This window comes from Hetaerina americana, unplaced genomic scaffold (genome assembly GCF_022747635.1).
Source record: "Hetaerina americana unplaced genomic scaffold, ioHetAmer1.1.p SCAF_1, whole genome shotgun sequence".
In the NCBI taxonomy this organism is placed as follows: Eukaryota; Metazoa; Arthropoda; class Insecta; order Odonata; family Calopterygidae; genus Hetaerina; species Hetaerina americana.
This window is the reverse complement of record NW_027286069.1, coordinates 16,754,541-16,776,528: the sequence shown is the minus strand read 5'-3', so window position 1 is coordinate 16,776,528 and position 21,988 is coordinate 16,754,541. Positions and strand designations below refer to the sequence as shown.

The 21,988-nt window shown below is 42.3% G+C and overlaps 1 protein-coding gene across 1 annotated transcript in view; it reads right to left on the bottom strand.

Annotated features, from left to right (window-relative positions):
• tup (LIM1_Isl and LIM2_Isl domain-containing protein tup) overlaps positions 1 to 21,988 on the bottom strand; it is a 340,217-nt gene that overhangs the window by 134,707 nt on the left and 183,522 nt on the right. The window contains exon 4 of the mRNA XM_071598899.1: positions 8,403 to 8,586. Coding sequence (XP_071455000.1) covers positions 8,403 to 8,586 — 184 coding nt within the window. The remainder of the gene's footprint in view (positions 1 to 8,402; positions 8,587 to 21,988) is intronic.

Below are 21,988 nucleotides of genomic sequence, written 5' to 3'. Positions count from 1 at the left end.
ACGCCTTCCCTCGGCCACTCTCCTACCCTGTAATTCCCTCCCTTCCCATTCGCATCACTCCCGCCCACCCTTTCAGCGACTGCCCCCAACGCGGCCAGCAAAGCCGACACAACACCCCGCCCCTTCGGATTGAAGTTAATCTTCAAAGACAGCTGTGAGATGGATCAAGCTACGTGAAATGGACGATATAGGGGCGAGTGTGGAGGGGTGCTCCACGGACATTGGCTACTGCGGCGGAGAGAACCGATGGGGGAGGAATCGCAGGGGTCAAGCCCGCTTAAACCCCTTCGCTTCCCCACCACACACACAGACGCACTCGAACCCTTTCAAAAGGCCAAGAGGACTATGCGCATGTATGATGGGCATGTTATACATATATAAATGATACGGAGCACGTGAAGCCCTGATGATGGAAGGCGATACAGAAAGGGTTAAATAAAATAAAATTCCTCCCTCCCTAACTCCCACTTCCCTCGCCCATACTCTCCCTCCAGCAGTCTTTTATATTCTCTGGCCTCTTGCTCGAGCGATTAGCACCCCACGGCGAGCGAGGGAGTGACATTTTGAGTCCATCCGATTCAATTGGAGCGGCGCCCGGCTTGATGCGAAAAGCCACCGTTTTTGCCCCCCTCCCCCCGGTCCGCGAGGAGGAGGAGGAGCAGGGGTGAGCGGGTAGCGAAGGGGCAGACGAGGAGGAGGATTTTGAGGTCGGAAGGAGGGCGGGGCGTAGATGGGAGGATGGCGAGATGTGGAGGGATAAACAGACGAGGGGAAGGAGGCTGGTAGCGGAGGGAAGAGAGATGAGACACGGGGGTGGGAAGGCGGGCGCCGAGGAGGCTCCAAAGGGTCAGCACGGGTTGGGGGGGCGGTGAAAGGAGGACGGGCATCGTTCCCCTCCCCCACCTGCCTTCCCCATGTCCTCGCGTGTTTGACAGTAATGCGGAGGTACGGAACGGAGACCGGGGGGAGAGTAGGGAAGGGAGAGGACCGGACAATTTTTTTCCAATGTGCTCTTCTTTATAATGGAGGGTGGGAGGGTGTGGGGGAGGCGGACGGAGCTAACACGGTCGGTCATGGCGTGTCCATGTGGTGTGACGGGGATGGAGCCGCGAGGTTGACAAATAAGTTGTAAATAAGCAATCCTCCTGGGACGTGTCGAGGCGATTAGCGCGGGATTCCGGATTAAATCGCTCATTTCGCGTCGTGCCCGCTTCGCTTGGGTGGGGCTTAATTCCTAGTCTTACGTCGCCATTACAATGATCAAAGGGCTGCACATCCCGGGATAGCAACGGCGCGAAATTCGCGAGGCATAATTTCATCCATCAGCCGAGAGGGAATTGGGACGATTCAATCTCTCTCGCTCTCACAGACTCCCAATTTTGTGCATCCGAGGCAGCTGACACGCGCTTCAGACACCAAAGGGAGTGTGGGCAATTTTTAAAGACGAAGATGAGCCGCGCTTGGGGAATACAGGTCCAGTTTCGAGGGAAAAGAATGCAATGCTCGCCCCTCGATGCCTTGGAAAAGGAAATTTTAATCCTTAGCAGGGAAGAACATTCGATGATCCCCAACGCCTATCTTCGAGAGGAGGGAAGTGCCTATCTTCGAGAGGTCAAGATACTTCGATTCCACAGAATTTCGTCAAAATTCTTTGTTTTTAAGAAAAAAATAGTTAAAGTACATTTGACTCTGCGTAAAAAAATCCTTGTTTCATACAACTTTACCTATTTTTGAAATAATTAGAAAAGTACAAACTAAGTGGGAACCGATAGAATTAATTCCATCTTCCTAGCTACGAAACGTAAATTACAGGCAGAGTTAGGTATACTTTTTATCGACCAAATGTAAGTAAAATATAACATGTTTGAAATTTTTGTAAAATATATGATGAGATTCCCTCAATAACCTTACTTATGCTTGAACGCGCGAAAGAGAATTGCACTCGCGGAGGCAGATACAAGGCCCATTTTGGGACTCGCCGTCATAGCTCCAGCTCGCCCTAATTACTGGATTATATATGAGTTCGTTTATCGAGACTTGGCTTATTGCCTCATATGAGTTGCAAAAAAAGTAACGTAAAATTAAAGGAAAGCAGTTATTCCGCTTAGGTTAAGCCAAATTGAAATATGCGGCAGATAGCTAATCGAGCTAACTCACAAGTACTTAACTATTGAATTATACGGATGAAAATTAATCAACTACATTAAAAAAAACTGTGACTGAAAGAAATTCACACAAGGTTACCGTGGAAATCTCCGGAACCGAACTGAGCGAGTCTAAAATATTTGAAGGGATATACGAGTTTACTTCCGACACCAAGGGACGTAATATAATCTCAAAATACAACGGCTGATTAGACCGTAAAGAAAGAATAAAACAAAATATTCTAATAAAATATACCAATATAACATATCTGTTTTTAAACGTCGAAATACTCCTGCTTCAAGAATGGATACAAAGAGCCTTTGAAAATATATGAGAGTTCCCTAAGCTTTTATTTAAAATTCATCATAAACAATAAAAGATTACTATAGGATAAAAATGACTCATTATTGCTGTATCTCTTCATCATTATGAGTTAAGCTAGCCATTATAAATCAATCCATTCTTTTCTCCCGACATTTTCTCTTTCTAACAACGGCGGCAAATACTGCAGAGAATAGTTAAAAGTTGGATTACCACGAAAGTGTCTGAGAAATTAATTACCTGTCCCCAATCACATTAATTCTGATGATAAACAAAATTCTAAATGATACATGAAATCGACACCATTCTTTAATAGCCTTTTTAAAAGTGTTTGTATCCACAATTTGGCGGGTTACAATTAAGTACATTTAACCATGATCGCGTTCCCAAAAGTGTGTAAGAAACATCAATATTCAAAAGAGAAATAATGAGAAAAAAAGACTCGGTAATACCCTTTAGCTCTTTCGAATGAAATAGAGATCAGAAATCCTCGAGGGCTTGTTGAGTAAATAAGACCTTTCCAGCACAAATGAAGACACATCAAACGGATGGGACCAATTAAAATATGAAAAACACCTATCGCAGGAAAAAGTAAATAAGTAACTGAATTAAAACTGGACAAAAAAATTTCTTCGACGCAACTTCTTTAAATCTCGAAAGTTTATTCTATTGAATGCCTGACAACAACTCCGCATTCCCTAAAGAAGAGAAGCTATGAATATGAACGGTGGGTTGTCGTTCAAGAAGCAAACGCTAATAAAAAATGACGCTTGACGATCCGCAGTGCTGGGCGCAGGGAAGTCCCCGGGAGAGGGCGAAAGCGACGCCAAAACGCTCGGGGATTAAACGCAGACTGTCGGCCAGAGTCCTGGGCGAAAACTTGACACGAGTGAGTTAAATGCGAACTCCTGAGGCCGTTCTCCTCGATCGGGAAGGGAAATGAGGCGGCAGGCGAACCGCGGCAGCCCGAGACGGAAGTCGTGGTTGAACGACCGTACGAGCACGGGACGGCATAAGTTGACTGAAATGCTCCCTTGCAAATGTCCCATTAGTCATTATCTGAAAAGCTTTCCTAGGCAAATGTGCTTGTCGCTCTGTGAGGTTTTGCTGGGATCGGAATAACGCCGATGGCTATAAAGAGGTGATTGCTTAAGTGAGTGGAGAAAAACGGAAAAGAAGGCAGGGAAATCAGTGTATGAGCATGAATGAAGGTACATTGGAAAATAAATTCTGTTTAGTTATATTTAGTGAGAGTCATCACTTATCTCTCAACGGTGAATGGTTTTGCGGCAACTGGCGATTGATCTCATAAATGAAATACGAATTTAGGAAATTGAGCACTATCTTGTAAATTTTTTAGGTATCAGAGAGAGATAATGTGTCTATATATATATATATATATATATATATATATATATATATATATATATATATATGTATATATATATATATATATACTACCTTGATCAAAAAGTTCCCGGAATAACCACCGTGTGGCGCTCCCATCGTTCCGATTTGAGTTCTGTTTTTTTTGTTAAATTGGTACATCTGTTGTTGATATTCCCTTTAAATCTTAGTGTCATAACTTGACATTTGCAAAAGTTACGTAGCCAAGAGTACATCTATCTCTGTGTGTGTTGGCGATTTTTTACAATTGCAGAAATGGATTTAAATTTGCAACAACGAACTTGTATTAAATTTTGCGTAAAAAACGGATTTAGTGGCGCACGGACGTTGGAAATGTTGGAAAAGTGTTTCGGCAACGATTCTCTTAAAAAAACGGTCGTTTACCAGTGGCACGAGCGGTTCAGAAGTGGTCGTGAGTCAATCGAAGATGATGAACGCAGTGGCAGACCATCGACATCGAAAGTCGGTGAAAAAATTGATAAAGTAAAAGAAATGTTGGTCAATAACCGCAAATTAACCATCAGAGAAATAGCGGAGGACTTGAACATTGCCTATGGATCCGCCCAAGACATTGTGGTTAATGATTTGGGTTTCCGTCGTGTAGCAGCAAAGTTGGTTCCAAAAGACCTCAATTTCATGCAAAAAAGAGACCGTGTTGACGTCGCAAAAGACATGATTTGCGAGGCTGAATCCGATCCCACATTCATCAAAAGGATCATTACTGGAGACGAGACGTGGGTTTATGAGTACGACACGCAATCCAGACATCAGGCAAGTGAATGGCGTTCACCAAATGAGCCGAGACCAAAAAAACCACGTCGTTTTCAGTCAAAAAAGAAGGCAATGCTGACGGTTTTCATGGATTACAACGGTGTTGTGCATCATGAATTTTTGCCAGAAGGCCAGACAGTAAACAAAGAGTATTATTTGGGCGTTATGAGACGTTTGCGTGAAGCAATTCGCCGAAAGAGACCAGAAATGTGGGCAGAAAACTCGTGGATTTTGCACCATGATAACGCACCGTCGCACAGTGCTATCATTATTCGTAATTTTTTGACGAAAAATGCAACAAATACCATCCAACAGCCACCGAATTCACCTGATTTGGCTCCCTGTGACTTCTTTCTGTTCAATCGAGTTAAAAAACCATTACGGGGAACGCGTTTTAGCAGCCGAGAGGAAGTAATGGAAAAATCGCAGGAAGCACTGATGGACATACCGAAAACCGAATATAAAAAATGTTTCGAGGATTGGATCAAGCGCTGGCATAAGTGTGTTGCAGTCGATGGGGATTACTTTGAAGGGGACAATATAGATTTAGATGAATAAACTTGTATTTTTAATTTTCTGAATAAATTCCGGGAAATTTTTGATCAAGGTAGTATATATATATATATATATATATATATATATATATATATATATATATATATATATATATATATATACATACATACATACATACATATATATACAAGGGTGGCCTGAAAAATTGTTTCCGAAATTTTCTGAAATCGGAAACTTTTCAGACCACCCTCGTATACAAACACATGTACACACGAGTATGTGTAAAAAATCAAAATGCATCACAGTATTCATAATTTAGGCATTTAGGTACTGGAATTTTTCATTCTGCAGCTGTTCTCTGTTAATTAATACATTTCATTTAATAGAAGTTGTGAGCTACCTTAAAATGATAACATTAGCTGCTGATGTAAATCATTAAAAAAAACAATCGAATAAAATATGGGAGTTTCGTTATATTTAGAACCAAGTGAGGAGATGGAATTATGATCTTGGCCCTGATTCAAATTGAGCATATTTTCTGTTTTCTTAAAATCATATTTCGAGGTTCAAAGTAGTTACATCACAACACAAGTAATGCTGGGTATGATACGAAAAATGTTTAATAAAAAAACATAACTATGGAGTACAGTGTACAAGAAAGATGAAATGCAATCACCGTAAAGCGGCGAGGCAGAAAGACGATTCAAGGAGGGTACACATATGCAATTCTCAATTCCTTACTAACTCGCACTACTCCTAGTTACTAATTCAGAGAGCCTCTTCTGTAAGCTGCAGTGAAGGCCTTACGAGATTTACTTACTTCAAAGAGTAAGTACCATGAGCACCTATTTGAATTGAATCTTTTCCACTTCTACTGATGCGTCAATGGAAATGAAAACGATTTGAAGTATAGTATGCTCCCAACTTATCCATCAACTTAAACTTTACCATTTACACAATTAGCGCATAAAAACTGATCGCCTTTTTCTCCATAAATATCCATCTGACATCGTCGCCGAATGGCTGATAATAAAAACCTGGAAAATCTTAAACTTGATACATTTTATTTATTTATCGGACTTTCGGTACAGCGTAATTATCTATGAGACGCTGGAAATAAATCTATGCAACCTTCTATCATCCCTGACAATAACCGCAGAGAAATACAGAAGTAAGGTTCCCGTTGAAGATTCGACAAATATTTCGACCAGTGATGAACTGAAAAGGCTAGTAGCGGGGAGATTTCTTTCAGGGTGTCCCTGGAAAGAGGACGAGAAAAAGACATTTAAAAAAATAATGGAGCACATTGGTAAAGGGGCGACGTGGCGGGAGTGAATGGAGTTAAAAGGGTAGGGTAATAGGAAGAGGCGTTACGGGAAGAGGCGGGGGAGATGGATTGGAAGATGAGAGGTGTATCTAGTAATAGGCAAGGGCAAATAAGTAAAGCAAGCAGCAGCGTCTTGGAAGGTTTCATCAAAACGCGGCGCTCGCGACTGCTAATGCCGCGCTCCAAAGGAAGCGAGTGCTTACTTCTCTCCCTTTTTCTTTCTCCTCCCCCCCTCCCCCAATCTCTTTATCCTCCCCGCGAGGGTGAGGGATCCTTCCCGAGATGAAACATGTTGCCTTGGGTGCTGCCACTATAAAACACGAGGCAGTCCAATGAAATTCTTTGTTTTACGACCCGGGTAAGAGCGAGGAGACGGCACTGGATGCAGAGGGGATGCGGGCGGGAGTGGAGGGAGGGGGTCGGCGGGGCGCGAGAGAAGGATGCACTTAGCCGTCGAAAAGAGCGAGCACCGCGCAGACGATGATTAATGGCTGCCCTCACTCGGTCTGCAGCGACTCTAACTCATCGGCGTAAGGGGTGATGCGAAAGTTAATGCCCCTCATGCCGGGAGTTCAGTTCTTTGGGACATAGGTAACATAAATCGTGCTATGATTTGAAGGACGTATTGAAATTTTTGCCTGGTCTAATTTGGACTCGTGGCCCGTACTCTCGTGTCTACAAGAGAGTATTTTCCAACGACCGATTTCTTCGATCTTAACCCAAGTGAGTGATTCAGTTGTGGAAACGGAGGAATAAATCATTGACTTTTAGAATAATTAGCTGTATACTTTATCTAAATTTTCCCGGTACCGTAAAATCATTGCTCACTTTTCTAGTTAAGAGCACCGAAAAGCTTAGGGGTGATTTCTTGTTAAAAACAATTTAAATAAAAGGGTGTGGTTCCGCAAAAGACAATAAAAAATAAGATGCAATCTTTCAGAGTCGCGAGATGCTTGTTCAATAGTTATATATTTGTGCGCATATTAAGGAGCAAGTGGATTCAAGTAAAATAACGATACCAATGAACTCGATTCAACGCTTAATTGAACGCTTTTCCCGCATTTGTTAAAATTTTGTCGCTAAATATGAAAAAACTCATCAACTTGAGAAAAATAAAGGTTGACAGCATACTCTAGTCAGCTAGTCATACCTTGTTAAACCACTTACATTTTACCTATTGGTGAACATTTAACGATTTGAAAAAAGATTAGATATTTCAAACGGAATGAAATTGCAAAACGCGTTCCTGTGTCTAAACAGACATCTACTTGTTGTATATTATAAAATGACCGACATATTAAGTACAATAAACTACAAAATGTAATTCACTCGATCAATAATTAATATAATTTTTGTAGAGGTTGAAATAATACTCCTGCACGACGTAAAAAAGGGCAAATGTAAATATACGAGTTTTTCCTGATTGATATCACCATGAGTCAATGCCTTTAATGAGCATGCCTATAATAGAGAAATTAATAAGATATATGCTAAAATGGTACATACACTTTTGCTGGTCGTGAATTGTAAAAGCAGCTCTCGGAACACGCAGTCCATTTAAACAGTTTTTATTGATCTCATAATTGTCGTATTTTTTGTGCGCGCTGAACCACTTTTCAGAAAAGAATATTTAGTCGACTAAATTTCAAATTCTACGATATTTTATTTGATGAACCTTTTAAAATAAATCAGTCACACCATTCATCCATCCATTCTTTCCTTTTCATTCACATTTCATTAAAATTATTTTTTTTTTAATATTAAGAGGAGTTGGTGATATTCTGGTGGGGGGGAAGGGGTGTTAAAATATATATAGTATAGATTGAGATAGAAATTCTGCGTGTCACAGCCACACGAGAAGAGTAATCCTTTCCTTCCTGCCCATCCTTACTGCCTGCTTGCTCCCTCTTCCCACCTCGTGGTCCTCCTTGCAGAAGAGGCCGTCCTCCCGCAACGCGAACTCGTCCCCCGGGATGAGTTGCCGCTCGCACGCCGTGCACCTGAAGCAGTCGATGTGGTAGATCTTCGTCTTGGCGCGCATCACGAAGTCGTTCTTGCTGAAGCTAAGCCCGCACTTGTCGCACTTAGTCCCGAATAGCCTGAAAAGAGAATGATAAAAGAACGCACGTTAGTCATAGTTTACGATTCATCAGTTCTTTTTAGGGTTTAAGTGAACCTTACTCGTTCTGAAATGTTCAGAGTGAATTATTGTTTCAATTTATCCGGGAAAAATTTTAAAGTTTTAAAGGTCATCTTCAGGGAATTGAGATATACTTAAGGTTATAATTAAGTTAATGGCCGGTAATAATACCAGTAGTGGGCGCCTACCGACCTCATGCGCTATACTGGAACATAAGATTCTATGGAAAATCGTAAAACGTGACTATCCAACGATTAATATCCGTAAATTATAACCTGCCACCGTTAAGTATGCAATAAAGATTTGTTTTTTCGGACTTCATGATAAAAAAATCTCAGAAGTATTTCACGTGCGCGTCAAGCTTATTTTGCCGACGACACAGTGATTTACATAGAATTCGCGATACTTTTTCAAAAGACCTCGTATGCATGTAAAATAACATTTCTGCAGGCATGGCTGGCCTGACTTAGCGGCGGCAAGCGGGGTATTATGCATATGCATACATGCATGTGCCATGGTGTTGAAGACATTGATCTCTCATCAATCCGAAACGAATATTTTACCAGAATAAAGTATTTGAAAGGCAAGAATCGTTATTAAGAACCAAATATAAACGATATTTACCTTCAAACATCATAATTTTATGAAATTTCTTCCTAATAACTACACGTTTTCATAAGATTACTCTCAAAATTAAAAATGTGAGCTTCAGTTGTTATATTTATTAATATCAAGTCATCTTATAAAGATGTTTTCAAAGAAACAGAAATCATGCTCCTGCACTGATGACTCTACAGTAGTAGTAGTAGTTTCCAAATAAAAGTGCTCACGAGTACAAAAGCTAAATCGAGTCCCATAAAATGTATACAAAAACCGACACCAAAAAAATATTCAAACTAACTAATTCTTGTCTAATGACAATTTTTCTAACTGCAAATTATAACTGGGATAACGATTCTCGGGACTATCTACAGAAAAACCATGGTAAATATACCACAAATCGGGGGGGAACATTCCAATCTTAAGCTGTCTGGAACTTTTTATCCGTGGAATATCGTCCGCGATTGGTCGAAATGACGACAGAAAGTTAAAGTCTAGAGGGAGGGAGAGAGAGAGAGAGAGAATAGAAGATAAGACCTTGACTCGAAGTCGGCGCTCTGACGATGAGACGAAGTCGCAAACGACCGCCATGTGCAGTTTCCAGATCAAAGGAGAAATAAAAAAATTCCCACACCCCAAACATCTTCCTCCCCCCCTCCTCACTCTGCTTGCAAGCCAACACGTCCGAGAAATCTCTCGCCGTCACACTTTACGATGCAAGTCATCCCATCGAGATATCGACTCTTCCCACACCCGTCACCTCGTTCCTTCGGATCGTGACGTCATCCGCATCCCAATCGGCCTTTGCAAAACGCATTCCAAGCCCCGCGAAAATGAGGTGGCGTGCCAACCTTCCGAGGGAAGATGGGCTTCCCTGGACACAAAAGAGCGGGAATGAGGGATATGTGGAGCCCACCGAACCACCACGTCCACCTTCGCCCCCAAAGCCAGCGAAATCCTCCCCTTCTTCTCTTCCCGCAGCCACAAGGCAACACGGCCCGTCGCATCGTCTTCGACATCCGCGCCATTCTAGATCCCTCATCTGCCCCACGCCCTTGCCCTCCCACCCCCCCCGCCTCCAACAGAGCCCATCAGAGCGACCAAACCCTTCCTCGCCCCTCCCGACCCAAGCACAACCGACCATTGGGGGCGGGAGGCAGAGGGGGGTGGGGAGAGAGAGGTCCTCGTCTTATTTTTCACGTGCCCAAAGAAAAAGAATAGGTTTCGGCGGATGCTTCCGAGACTCCCTTTTATTCGCCCCTCATCCCTTTCCCTTATCTCCTCCTCCCTCCCGCCCATCTCACCCATTCGCCGACGAGGCGCTCCCGTCCCCTGGGCCACGGGGAGGGGGAAAGGGGGAGGTGGGCGGGGAAATGAGGATGGGACGATGCTTCTGGAGGAGGCGTCGTTGTCGTCAGCTGGGGATTGTTGGTGATGGGGGGGAAGGAAGGGGAGGGGGGGGGGCGAGACATGTATAGAGAGGGGTGAGTTGAGTTGGTGGCGGGGACGGGGAGACCGGAGGGAAGGATGGAGGGTTGGTTAGCGAGAGTGGGGAGGACGGGAGAGTCGTTGCAAGGTAATGGACCTCTTCCCGCTCCTCCCCCCTTTTCCGCACTGCCCACCCCCTTCCTCCAACTCCCCACCCCCCTCCGCCCCCTCCAGACACCTCCTGCGTCCTGGCCCCTTCTCCACTCTCCGCAACTCCTCCCTTCCCGGTCTTGGTCGCCCTCCGTAGAAAACCGCCTGGCTTGACACTGTATCTGTTCTGACTTTCAAAAATAAAGCTTTTCACGATTGTTTGCCCTGGGTGGAAATAATTTATTTTACTATCGTTTCTATCAAAATTATTCCAACAGCGTCAAACTTGGGCGTTATGGATGGTAGTGTGCAAGGGGTTAAGATGGACTGCGTAAATCAATGCCATTTCTCCTCACTAAAGCTTAAGGTTCCATGAACATTTCCAGGCGCGCCCATGTCCATTGTTGTCGACGTTGTTATACCTAACTCAGGGAAGGTCAACGGTTCGCTATTAGGGTTAGCTAAAATTTAAAGCCATAAGTGCTCAACAACGATAAGCAATTAATGCTAATATGCAACATAAAGACCCTACGGAAAAAGACAAAATATTAAATCCATTTGTGACGAAAATTCTCTGCTTCGCAAAGCGGAAAAAATAGTCATATTTGAATGAAAACTCGAACATTAAATTAACCGCATTTCATAATTTAACGTTCGAAATAATTTAATTTTTGTCAAGTTTAATATGTTAATGTAGTGAATAATTTGTTTTAAATAATTTATGCATTGAATTATTTAATAACATTTTAAATAAACTGGTCAAATACTTTAAATAATTGAATAAAATGCTTTAAATATTTACGACGACGACTTTCAGGCCATTAAGACCACTTGATAAAACCTCATATACCGAATGCGGTTATTGTCGTCTGCTTCATGGATGTAGCCTTTACATGGATGTAAAATGTTTTCATATTTAAATAGTTGATGCACTTTGTAATCTTTCGTGCTGAAGCGGCTATCCTCTCAATACTGTTAAACTAATTTTTTACAGCCAGATCAGCTAAGCGTGAGGAAATCATTGGCACTTCATACCTATGGTTAATGCAATGCTTGTAAGTATAACGCAAAAATCCATCGCCAGTTCCGTAGGGTGGCTGGATTCGCCAAGCCGCGAGTACCACCCGAATGAAGATCGGTTAGCATTTAAATAACAGTAAAAAGAGTCCGCCCGCGTAGCGATAAGTTTAATCTACTTACTCTATGGCTGCCTATGCAACTTCTAAGTTATCCATAACCCTACGTTACTTAGATTTCTCTTCAACCTAGTCTCTCTTTACCATAGTTTTTTTAGGTAACGACAGAAAAGTATATTGCCTGCTAGATGAATCAAGTTTGACTAATTATTTGCAGACTCGGAAGGGACTGTAATAACCTTTACCCAGGAATGGCACCAACTTTCGGGACAGGATATAAACATTCAATTCAGTAAATTGCACTATTCTTATTGTGCGACCAGAAACTTTCTGGTAGTCATCATATTCTCTGCAATCGTCTTCCACAATCCGATATTTCACTTCATACTCCATGCATCTCTCTGGAATAGATAGGTATCGCTGAAACTATTTGAGAAAGAGTACTTTTTTTCTTTTGCTGTAGTTTTTTGTATTCATTTCCAACTTCACGCCTTCCCACTATCTCTCTTTATGTCCCTCAGATTTTCTCCTCCTCCTCCATCCGTCTCTCACCGGTCTCTTTTCCCACCTCAACCTCCCCCCCCCCTGCCCATTACCCACGCTTCCTTTTCCCTCGTTCCCTCCGTCGCCCCTCCCGAAAGGGAAGAAAGGCCATTGTCACGCGGTTCCTTCCGCAACAGCATGCACCCCTTTGCACGGGGCTACTTTGCTTCTCGTGGGAAGAGGATCTCCCCTTCTCATTCCCTCCCCGTTCTCACGCCCTCTATCTCCTTATTCCAATCTCTAACTCTCCTGCAACTCACCGCGCCCCGCGAGCGCGACCCACATACCGTGGTGAGCGGACAGGATGAAAGTCTTTTGAGCGAGCAAACGGCTCCTCGAGGGGGTGGGGGAGAGATTGATGCACACGACACTGCGTTTGAATATCCCGTCTGGCGTCTAGACTCGAGGTTTTGATTCGTCGAAGCGGCGAGGGGATCGCCCGGGGTGGGAACGGCTTGCTCGCGGGAGCTAAATCGATGGCTCTCGCGGTGCTTCGTAGAGTCGACGACGAGACTACTTTTCTTCCCACAAACTGAACCTGTCCCGATTAAAATGTAGTACTGAAATGGTTTGCAGAGTCATTTCGTTTATGCTTCCGCGTACGTGAAACCTATAGGAGGAACGCCCACAATGTATAAAAAAATCGAACCTGAACTATAATAAATGACCAATTAGTGCATATGCGAAAGCTTTTAGACTATTAAATCCGTGCAGGACACATGCGTTTTCTTAGGATACTGAAGGATTATTATGGCACCAAATTATATTGGTAGATCGACCACCAGGATAAATAAAGAGAGTTACACCGTCATTGAGTGCTTCAAGTATTCGTTCCTCCCTCACACGATACGCAAACATAACAAAACAGAGCCGAAATATTTTTACATAGGGAAAGACATAATTTAGTCAATTATTGCTCATATGTTTTTATGCATGTAAGAGTAAGAGTGTTTTAACGAGCTAGTATGTACTCAAATGCATATAAGAACTAGTAATCACGCATGCATGGCTGGTGCCCCACAACCACCCCCGACACACGACATTGCGGCAACTTGAGAGGTATCGTTTAAATTAATTAAAATAGAAGGTGTACATAGAATAGAATATAAAATAATTAATGAAGAGTGCATCATACAAATGCATAATTGTACTTTCGGTAATGATAACTTAGTTTTTTGGGATAACTATGAGAATTCGGTTCGATAATCTATTTACTAATTTGCTAATCACTGATAAAATAGTTCACTACACTCTCAGCACTATATCAGTTAAAAAAATGGTAAAAACGGATCTGAAGCTCAGGTTATTTGATGAAGATTACATTTTCTAACATAATTTCCGTGGATACTAACTAGTGTAGGCCTTAAAGAGTTTGACCACCAATAGCATAGCGATTGTACAATGTACAATCACTAAAAAATCTTTCGCAATTTTATATTTATTTATCTCACTGTAATTGACTTATCATCAAAGTATAATACAAAGCTGTCCGATAAATAATTTTCAAGTGCATTAAAATTGAAGGGGCCCAATCAGAATAAGGTAAAAGGAGCTTACAACGAAGATTACAGTGGTAATAACGTGTATGCTGTAATCTCTAGCATCTTACCAGCAAAGTGCATACACATCAAATTGTTTTTTTTAACTACACAATAATATCAACTAGGGGAGTGATAATAAATCAATTTACCGAATAAGAAACGAAATAGACACAACATAATTATAACTCTAACCCCATCCTTATTGCGGAGTTGACAGCGGAAGACGAATCCACTAAATCTTGTGAAAAGGGACTTGCATTAATGATTGAAAGTGAGGAGAACTTCATAGTAATGCAATCACGATGCCGCTATTTGACAAATCATCCACCATAAATACCCCCATGTTCTCGTTTACGGTTGCTAGATTCATTTCCTCATTCGCAGAAATCAGCAGAATAGATATGAAACCGCGACGGATGCGAATGGAGCGGCACCAAAACACCCTGGCGTGCTGACACAGAAAGAGACACAAAGAGTACGCCTAAGGCCATTTCCCCACAGCCCGAGTCCCCCACGGCAAAGGAATTGTAGAGGAGGGGAAAAGAAAATGGGCGACGTCCTCAGGAGAGATATTCCGCCTCGGTTCGCAGAGGAGCATGGAGGAAGATCTGAAGGTATTTCCGAGTCCCTGGAGGAGGAGGAAGCCATTTGATCAAGACGAGGAGCATCGCTGAACGCGGAGTGAGTGAGAGAGGCGTGTAAAAAAGATGAATGAGGGCAGAAAAAAAAAGAAATGAAGATTCGAGCGGGCGTGGGTTTGGTCGCAAAGATAACGGGTGTGACATCAGAGGGAGGGGAGGGAGGAGTTGGTGGAACACACAAAGAACTCGCTCGGAAAAATAAACTCTCAAGGCGGAGAATCAGGGGGTGGGGGCGGGCAGAAAGGGTTCAAGGGGGAGGGGGGAGGAAGGGGAGGCTGCGAGAGGGAAAAGTGACAATCGATAATTGTTGGGTGGGTGCAAATGGATACACACGAACAGGGGGAGAGAGTCGAAGACACAGAAAGGGAGTGAGGAGTGAATTAAGAGGGGGGGATATGATGTGCGGAAGAGGCGAGATGTGGAAGGGAGGGGGGCGATGAGGGTTGGGGGGGGGAGGAGATGGGATCCCTTTGGTCCCCTTCCTTCCTCCCGTGCGCTCCCACACCAGAACCCCCCTCTCTCCGTGCCCCACCCACCCATGCCCACTTTACATTCCCCGCACTTCCCCGTATCGACCTGCTCCTGTCGCAGTTCGCCTCGAGCAAAATCCTCCGCGCTTCATCCGAAGGCCCATCCATGCTCCGAGTCTCTCTCCCTGTAAATGCATGGCCGGGCCACTTGACACCCGTAAAAGCTTTCGCATGGACTTGCCTCTGGAATGAATTCACCTTTCGACGTTTAAAATGGGGTTAAATAATTACAAATGAAAATATAACTTGCTACCAAAATAATGCGAAGGAAATCATTGCTGTGAGGTAAGGAATGACTTCGGAAATTATCAACACGCTCGGCGATGCCTTAACATAGATGGTCACGTATTAGTAAAGCCATATGTAGTTTGAAAATTTTAAGACTTTCCGCTAATTAACCTACGTACATCACTTGGACAAAGATTTAGAAAATCTTCCGAGACTTTTTGGAGAAGTTCGAAGATGTAAAAAGATTTAGCTGGTAGGGAGATGCGTGATGTGATTCAATTAGTCAAAAGTCGCATAAGTACTATTAATTATGACGAATGAGTGAAGCGAGTTTGAGGAGTTACTATACATAGAATTTCTAACGTTTTAGAGGGTGTCAACATTTTTGTCAGTCATCCTATTTAATTATTTTTAGTCCATCAAAATCATTGGCAAAATGAGTATTTTGTTCATCAAAAATGCTTATAGCATATCGGTTAATATTAATGAACTTCGAAGTCAAATCAGTTGTAAATCGATTTCGAAAGCATTGACAATTAATTAAAAATTGTTGGTAAATAATGAAGAAAATGATTATTAAAACCTCTTATCACACCAATGCCATTAGCAATTAAGAGAAAACCGATATAGTTATTTCCTCGCTAACTCTACAAAGTTAACAATCCGTAGTCAAAAGTCAACGCGTAATGCAAGTTTACTAAGGACCCGAACTTATGGTTGAATACGTCCTTCCGGCTGTCGGCTTTACTCGTAACTTGGAGTGGCAATGAGAGGTGAAGTTTCAAGTGGTAACTTCAGACTATCAGGGAGCGGCTCACCATAATGCTGAATTAATGGAAAGTAATGCATAGGAAATCTGACCAAATCACATCTAATTACACCAAAACATAAATTGTCTAACAATTGTTATGATATGTACACGGTAATCTCATGAGTCACGAAGACATAATTGAGATTAACTTACTGCAAATATATAATTTGTTTCCAGAGTTTTTCTTCTATGCTATGTCACTTGCATAAACTTTTCCATCTACTCATTCATGAATAGAATTCAGAGTAGAAGAACTTCCTACTGAAATCAACGGGAGAATAGACTACTAACTATCCGCAAAAAAAATCAGTATTTGAGCTCACCTAAAAAGAATAAATTATGAATATCAGTTTTTAAATTATAGAGACTTAATGAAAACTACCTTTCCTGAATGAGATAAGTTTGGATGAGAACAACAAGTATCTCCGTTTCCGCCAGTAGCCATTGGTCAACTTGTGGAATAGTTAACATTTTTTTTCTACTGAGAGACTAATACTTGACGGGACCAACAAGCGGCACATTAGTCATCAACCAACAATTCGTGTAACAATAAAATCTTTTAGGAAACCTCGAAATACGCAATCACTGCAAAGGAACGTTGAAGAAGCGTGAACAGCGAGTAGATATAACGTTTCTGAAAACAGGTATAAGGAATAGATGAGCTAATTGTATCACACGGGCGCACAGAGTAACAAAAGCAATGTGGTGACTCGAGTAGATAGGTACTATATACATATATGTACAGGCGGCGTAGCTAAAATTTCCCTGCCTCGGCTCTCCGGCCGGGGAGGTAGGCGGTAGGAATTGTCGCGGATGAGTGAGAGGCGCGTCGGTGGGGAGGTTGTCGGTCGCAAACGGATACCCTCGGATGAAGACCTTCTCCCCCCCCCCGGCGCGGGTTGCGGGAAGAGATGCGAGTAGCGGTGGTAGAGGATGATGCGGGAGCGCCGGGAGGGAGGGAGGGGAGGAGACCACGCCGACGGAACGCGGGCGCGGTGGCTTGCGACGTAGCCGCAAATCTTTCGGAAGAAAAATGCTGCGGCTCGGAGAGCCGTCAACCGCTTTGCATATCGAAGAAGGAGAAGAAGGGGTGGAGAGGATTAAATGAGAGAGAACTTTGGGGAGGAAGAGGGCTTTGAATGTGAGATGGGGACCACGGGAAAGAGGATTGAGGGTGTGCCTTATAGGCGAGTTGGATGAGAGAGAGAGAGAGACATAATAATCTTAGACATTCGCCGATCGAAATGGGAAAGTCACAGACATTTGAGGATCCGCGCACGAAAGGCGTAGAACAAGGGGATGGATTCGGACGCTTACAGGTCATATTCTGACCAAGGTAGATACTGACCACTTATAAATTTACTGCAATACCATTAACCTTAATACAATTTACAATTTTTTTTCTTTCTCAAAATCAATTCTAGTCGTGTAAATTTAAAATCGAAGTGTCCATTTGTTTGCATTGAATTGAATAAAAATCGCTTACTATAAAATAAAACCACCCATCGCCCCTGCGGAACTCACGACCTTTAGGGTAGCAGACGAACGGACTGCCCATAAAGCTAACCATTACCCCAAAATGGAGATTTTTTTTATAATTTCATCTTAATCTTCCTTTTTATTTTATCTATATTATTGAATTTAAAATATTCCTCTCAAAGTTTGGTGTTAAAGGTTCTAATGTTCCCATCAACTATTCATCATCTGGTCCTTAAATTTACGAATTCATTGTGGACATATACCTAGTTCTTCCTATTCGGACCTTTCCCAAACCTTCTTTCCCTTGATACTGCGGTATCAAAGACTTGCCGTAGGTGAGAACGTAGGACAATGAATGAAGCCCCACATGAGGAGACCACGGGGGTGGAGGTCGGTGTCCCGGCGAGGAGAGTCTAGGACTGGGAATGGGGCGAGTGACAAGGTCCCCAGGGGAGCTGGAAAGGTAGGAGGGACCAGGCTGAATCTCTTCCTCTCCGCAGAAAACCACGCCCCCCTCCCTCCCTTGCGAAATAAAAGTAGAGTAGGGCCTGGACGGGAGGGGTGTGAGGTCTGAGGCTTCCTGCCGCCGAGTGGGGAGGAGGGTGAGATACAAGGGGAGGACGCGGGTTGCTTTGGACGGGGTTGGTTGGCTACGGGGAAAAAGGTGGGCAACGGAAGCGTCGGGGAAAGGGTGTGCAGCCACTTCATGTTTGTTCGATACCTATCCTTTTTTTCCTCTCGCACCCTTCCCGAACCCTGCCTGCCATCTTTCTCCTCCACATCTGCTCTGCTTCTTCCGAGCTGGGAACTATCGCCCGATACTCTCACAGTCGTACCCAGTTCTTCCTTGTCTATGCGTCGTTGCCAAATATATTGCCTTAGAACCGCAAGTAAGCAAGCCTGATAATCGCAAAAACTGTTATCAAGCGGCAACGTTAATCCATGAGGAATTAACTGCAACTCTATCCAGACGACATTCCCCCAAAGCTTTCGAGATCGGGGAATCTACTCTGCTATTCGTTGGAAGAAAAAGAGGAAGGTTTGTCTAAATTTTCATACTGAATACTTCATATTAAAGCGTTGTATTGATTTTGGTCCAGGATATTCCCGTTAGTGGGAAGATACAAGATTCATTCACTAGGCGACTTCAAGGATCGACTTCCACCGCGGTACTGTAATATTCGGGTAAAAATTAGTCTGGAGTGTATTCACCCCCTGCCACACGCCCTAGTGGTAGCTTGCAGGGTACTAAAATATCTAGTATCTAAAATATCTAAGAATGATGGAGAAGAGATCAATTCGTACGTAATCTGACTTCAGCATCTGAACTGACTTTCACAAAAACGATATACCTATTAACACACTGCACGAATTTTATTCATACAGCGCTCAGTTTATTCACATTTCAACTCGTGCTGCATTTCAAGAAAGAATCTGATTCTTATCTACCTTTACCTGACGACCTTTTTCCTAGGCCCAGAAAAGTTGAGGTAATTTCGTATTTCTCCAAATAGCCTTCTGCCACGATACGCAAGTTTTCTTGTTGCCGTTTAAAATTAATAAAAGTCTTCCGATTCAATGGTTTTCACTGCGTGAATGAAGATGGGATTTCAGATTGGAAATTTAACGCACGAACTTTTTTCCAAGTACTTAATGGCGTTACTCTCAGAGCAGTTTGAAATTTTCGATACTACATATACGATACACATTCTAATGAAACAACGAATATAATGGGAAGAGTTCACCCCAGCCGTACTCTTATAAATGGGCAAAGGATGGGTGGGGGATATTGGAGAAAATAGAAACAGTAAATCGATAAAAATTATAAAATTAAATAATTAACTGAAAATAAGACTAACAATAAATATAGTAAAAAAACTGAAAATAATTGAAATATTTAAATACCGCAAACGGTTAGAACAATGAAATGGAGGACTGCAAATAAATCACGTACTATCTAGCTTGGATATACTATACAGCATTGATCTATGCTAGTCTCAAGCACTCAAACGCACGTAGTAAAATTAGAATAATACAAAAAAAAAAACTTTACTATACTAACTTTTACTATATTTATTGTTAGTCTTATTTTCAGTTAATTATTTAATTTTATAATTTTTATCGATTTAATGTTTCTATTTTCTCCAATATCCCCCACCCATCCTTTGCCCATTTATAAGAGTACGGCAGGGGTGAACTCTTCCCATTATATTTATACGGCCGTAGTTACCGTTCGCTTTGTATATGAAACAACGAATATTAAATTTTTCGCTAACTTAGCAATTTAACAAAAACGAAATATATCAATTACAACTAAGTGAACATGGAAAAAGTATACCAGTCTCTCATTATTTTAGAGCCACTTCAGAGGAAAAACTCAACGAATAAGAAGTTCAGGGAACAAATATCTACTGGGTCTACTATGACACGGACACTATTCACGAAAATATTTTTTACCCATTATAAAAACGTAAATTTACACGCATAAAATGTCTCAATATTCAATGAATTTTTTTCAGAAAATGCAAAATATAAATCATCAAATATATTCTGGGAAGTAAAGAATACTTTCTGTGCTCAGATTATCTCCAGTAATCTCTGCGTTTACCACGTATTTCCTCTGCCCTCTTAATTTTTGAAATTGAACGTTTGGAAAAACGGTGGAGAGTGCAGGACGAAATTAATTTAAAATATTGAGTTCATTGAGAGTCTTGCGTATTTGGCTCAATCACTCGCAATTCCGTGGAGTAGATACTACCACCCTCCATTACGCTGGACAACTCCCCGGGTAAACTGCTCGACTCACCGTCGAAAATATCCCCATCGGTGGCAAGACGCCCACTTCGCCACGGCCGTATATCATCCTGCGAGACAATTATAACCCCTCGCCTAATGATTAAGGCTCGTTGCCGAAATTTGCACCAAGTATTCGTGTAGGGCTACAAACGCCAAGTACACCGTCCCACTCCTTAACTCACCCTTTCTCTCTTTTCTCTCCCTGACGTCTCATTCCGGCGACGCGACCATTAATTTCTCGGCGATTACCTCGGGTGCCATCCGTCCCTTCGCCCCGCCGCTGCCGCCTCTTTTAATGGCTCCCTTTTGCACACACATACGCACGCACACTTGCACATCCACTCCGCTCTAGCAAAAAGGAACTCCTGCGTGGGCTCGGATTCCTCCCTCTTCCACGAAAACAAGCAGATAGCGTCCGCGATATTTGTTAAAAATTTTATTGACAAATAAAGTCGTATCGGCTTTATCCCCGATCCTTTAGGGGCGTTTCAGGGTTCTCCCCGGAATACCGACGAATTTACGAAGATCACCCTACTCGCTTGATTTAAGGCGTGATTTCCGTGCCGTAATTTCCATTTCGACAAAAGAAATCGTACCTAGGGGGAAATAGATGATCGGTGGAAATTCTAAAAGAGGCTTTTGGAGCGGCTGAACAAAATAAGCATAATGATTCAACAGCCAAGGTAATTTCATAAAAAATGGAATTTTAACGATGAAAAAGGAAGAATGAAATAAATTTGCGTTTCTACAGAAGAGAATTTTTATTGCTGACTAGTTTCGCAACACAGTAGCTTCATCTGGACTGATGCTACATTGCAGCGAAACTAATGTGCACTAAAAATTCTATTCTGTGGAAACGCAAAGTTATTTCACTCTTCCTTTTTCACCATAATGGAATTCCACAAAGTATCGATCACAACTATTTCTCAAATTAATTTTGATGGGCGAAAGGTCCTAGTGCGTGGGTACTTCGCTTTCAATTTGGTGTAAAATTTGGCTAATTTTGGCCATATTGGCAAGATAAGGTCGTTTAACTAATTCCTTGTTCTTCTCTCACGCGAAGGGTACCATTTATTTTCTCGGCATAATCATCGTGCTTGCTGCATTTAGATACGCTCAATGAAATGACAAAGTGGCTAACCACGTACTTGACTTAGGACAAAGTAATTTTTCTCGGCTTAATCTTCGTGCTGTCAGCATTTAGATACGTTCAATTAAATTCGACAAAGAGGCTAACAACGTTAGGACTTAGGACAAAATACTATCACTGAAAAAGTTCACTTATCCTCTATTAACCGTTAAATTCAGGTTTTCTCTCAAGTTACCGTGGTGACGCACTTGCGCGATATTACAAGAACAGCATAAGAGAAAATTCAAAAGCAATTATTTTGGAATGATAATGGCATTCCGGTTAGCGATTACTAAGAGTCTAACATTTTAGCCTAAAGGTAGAGTGACAGAATTCTCACAATTTCATA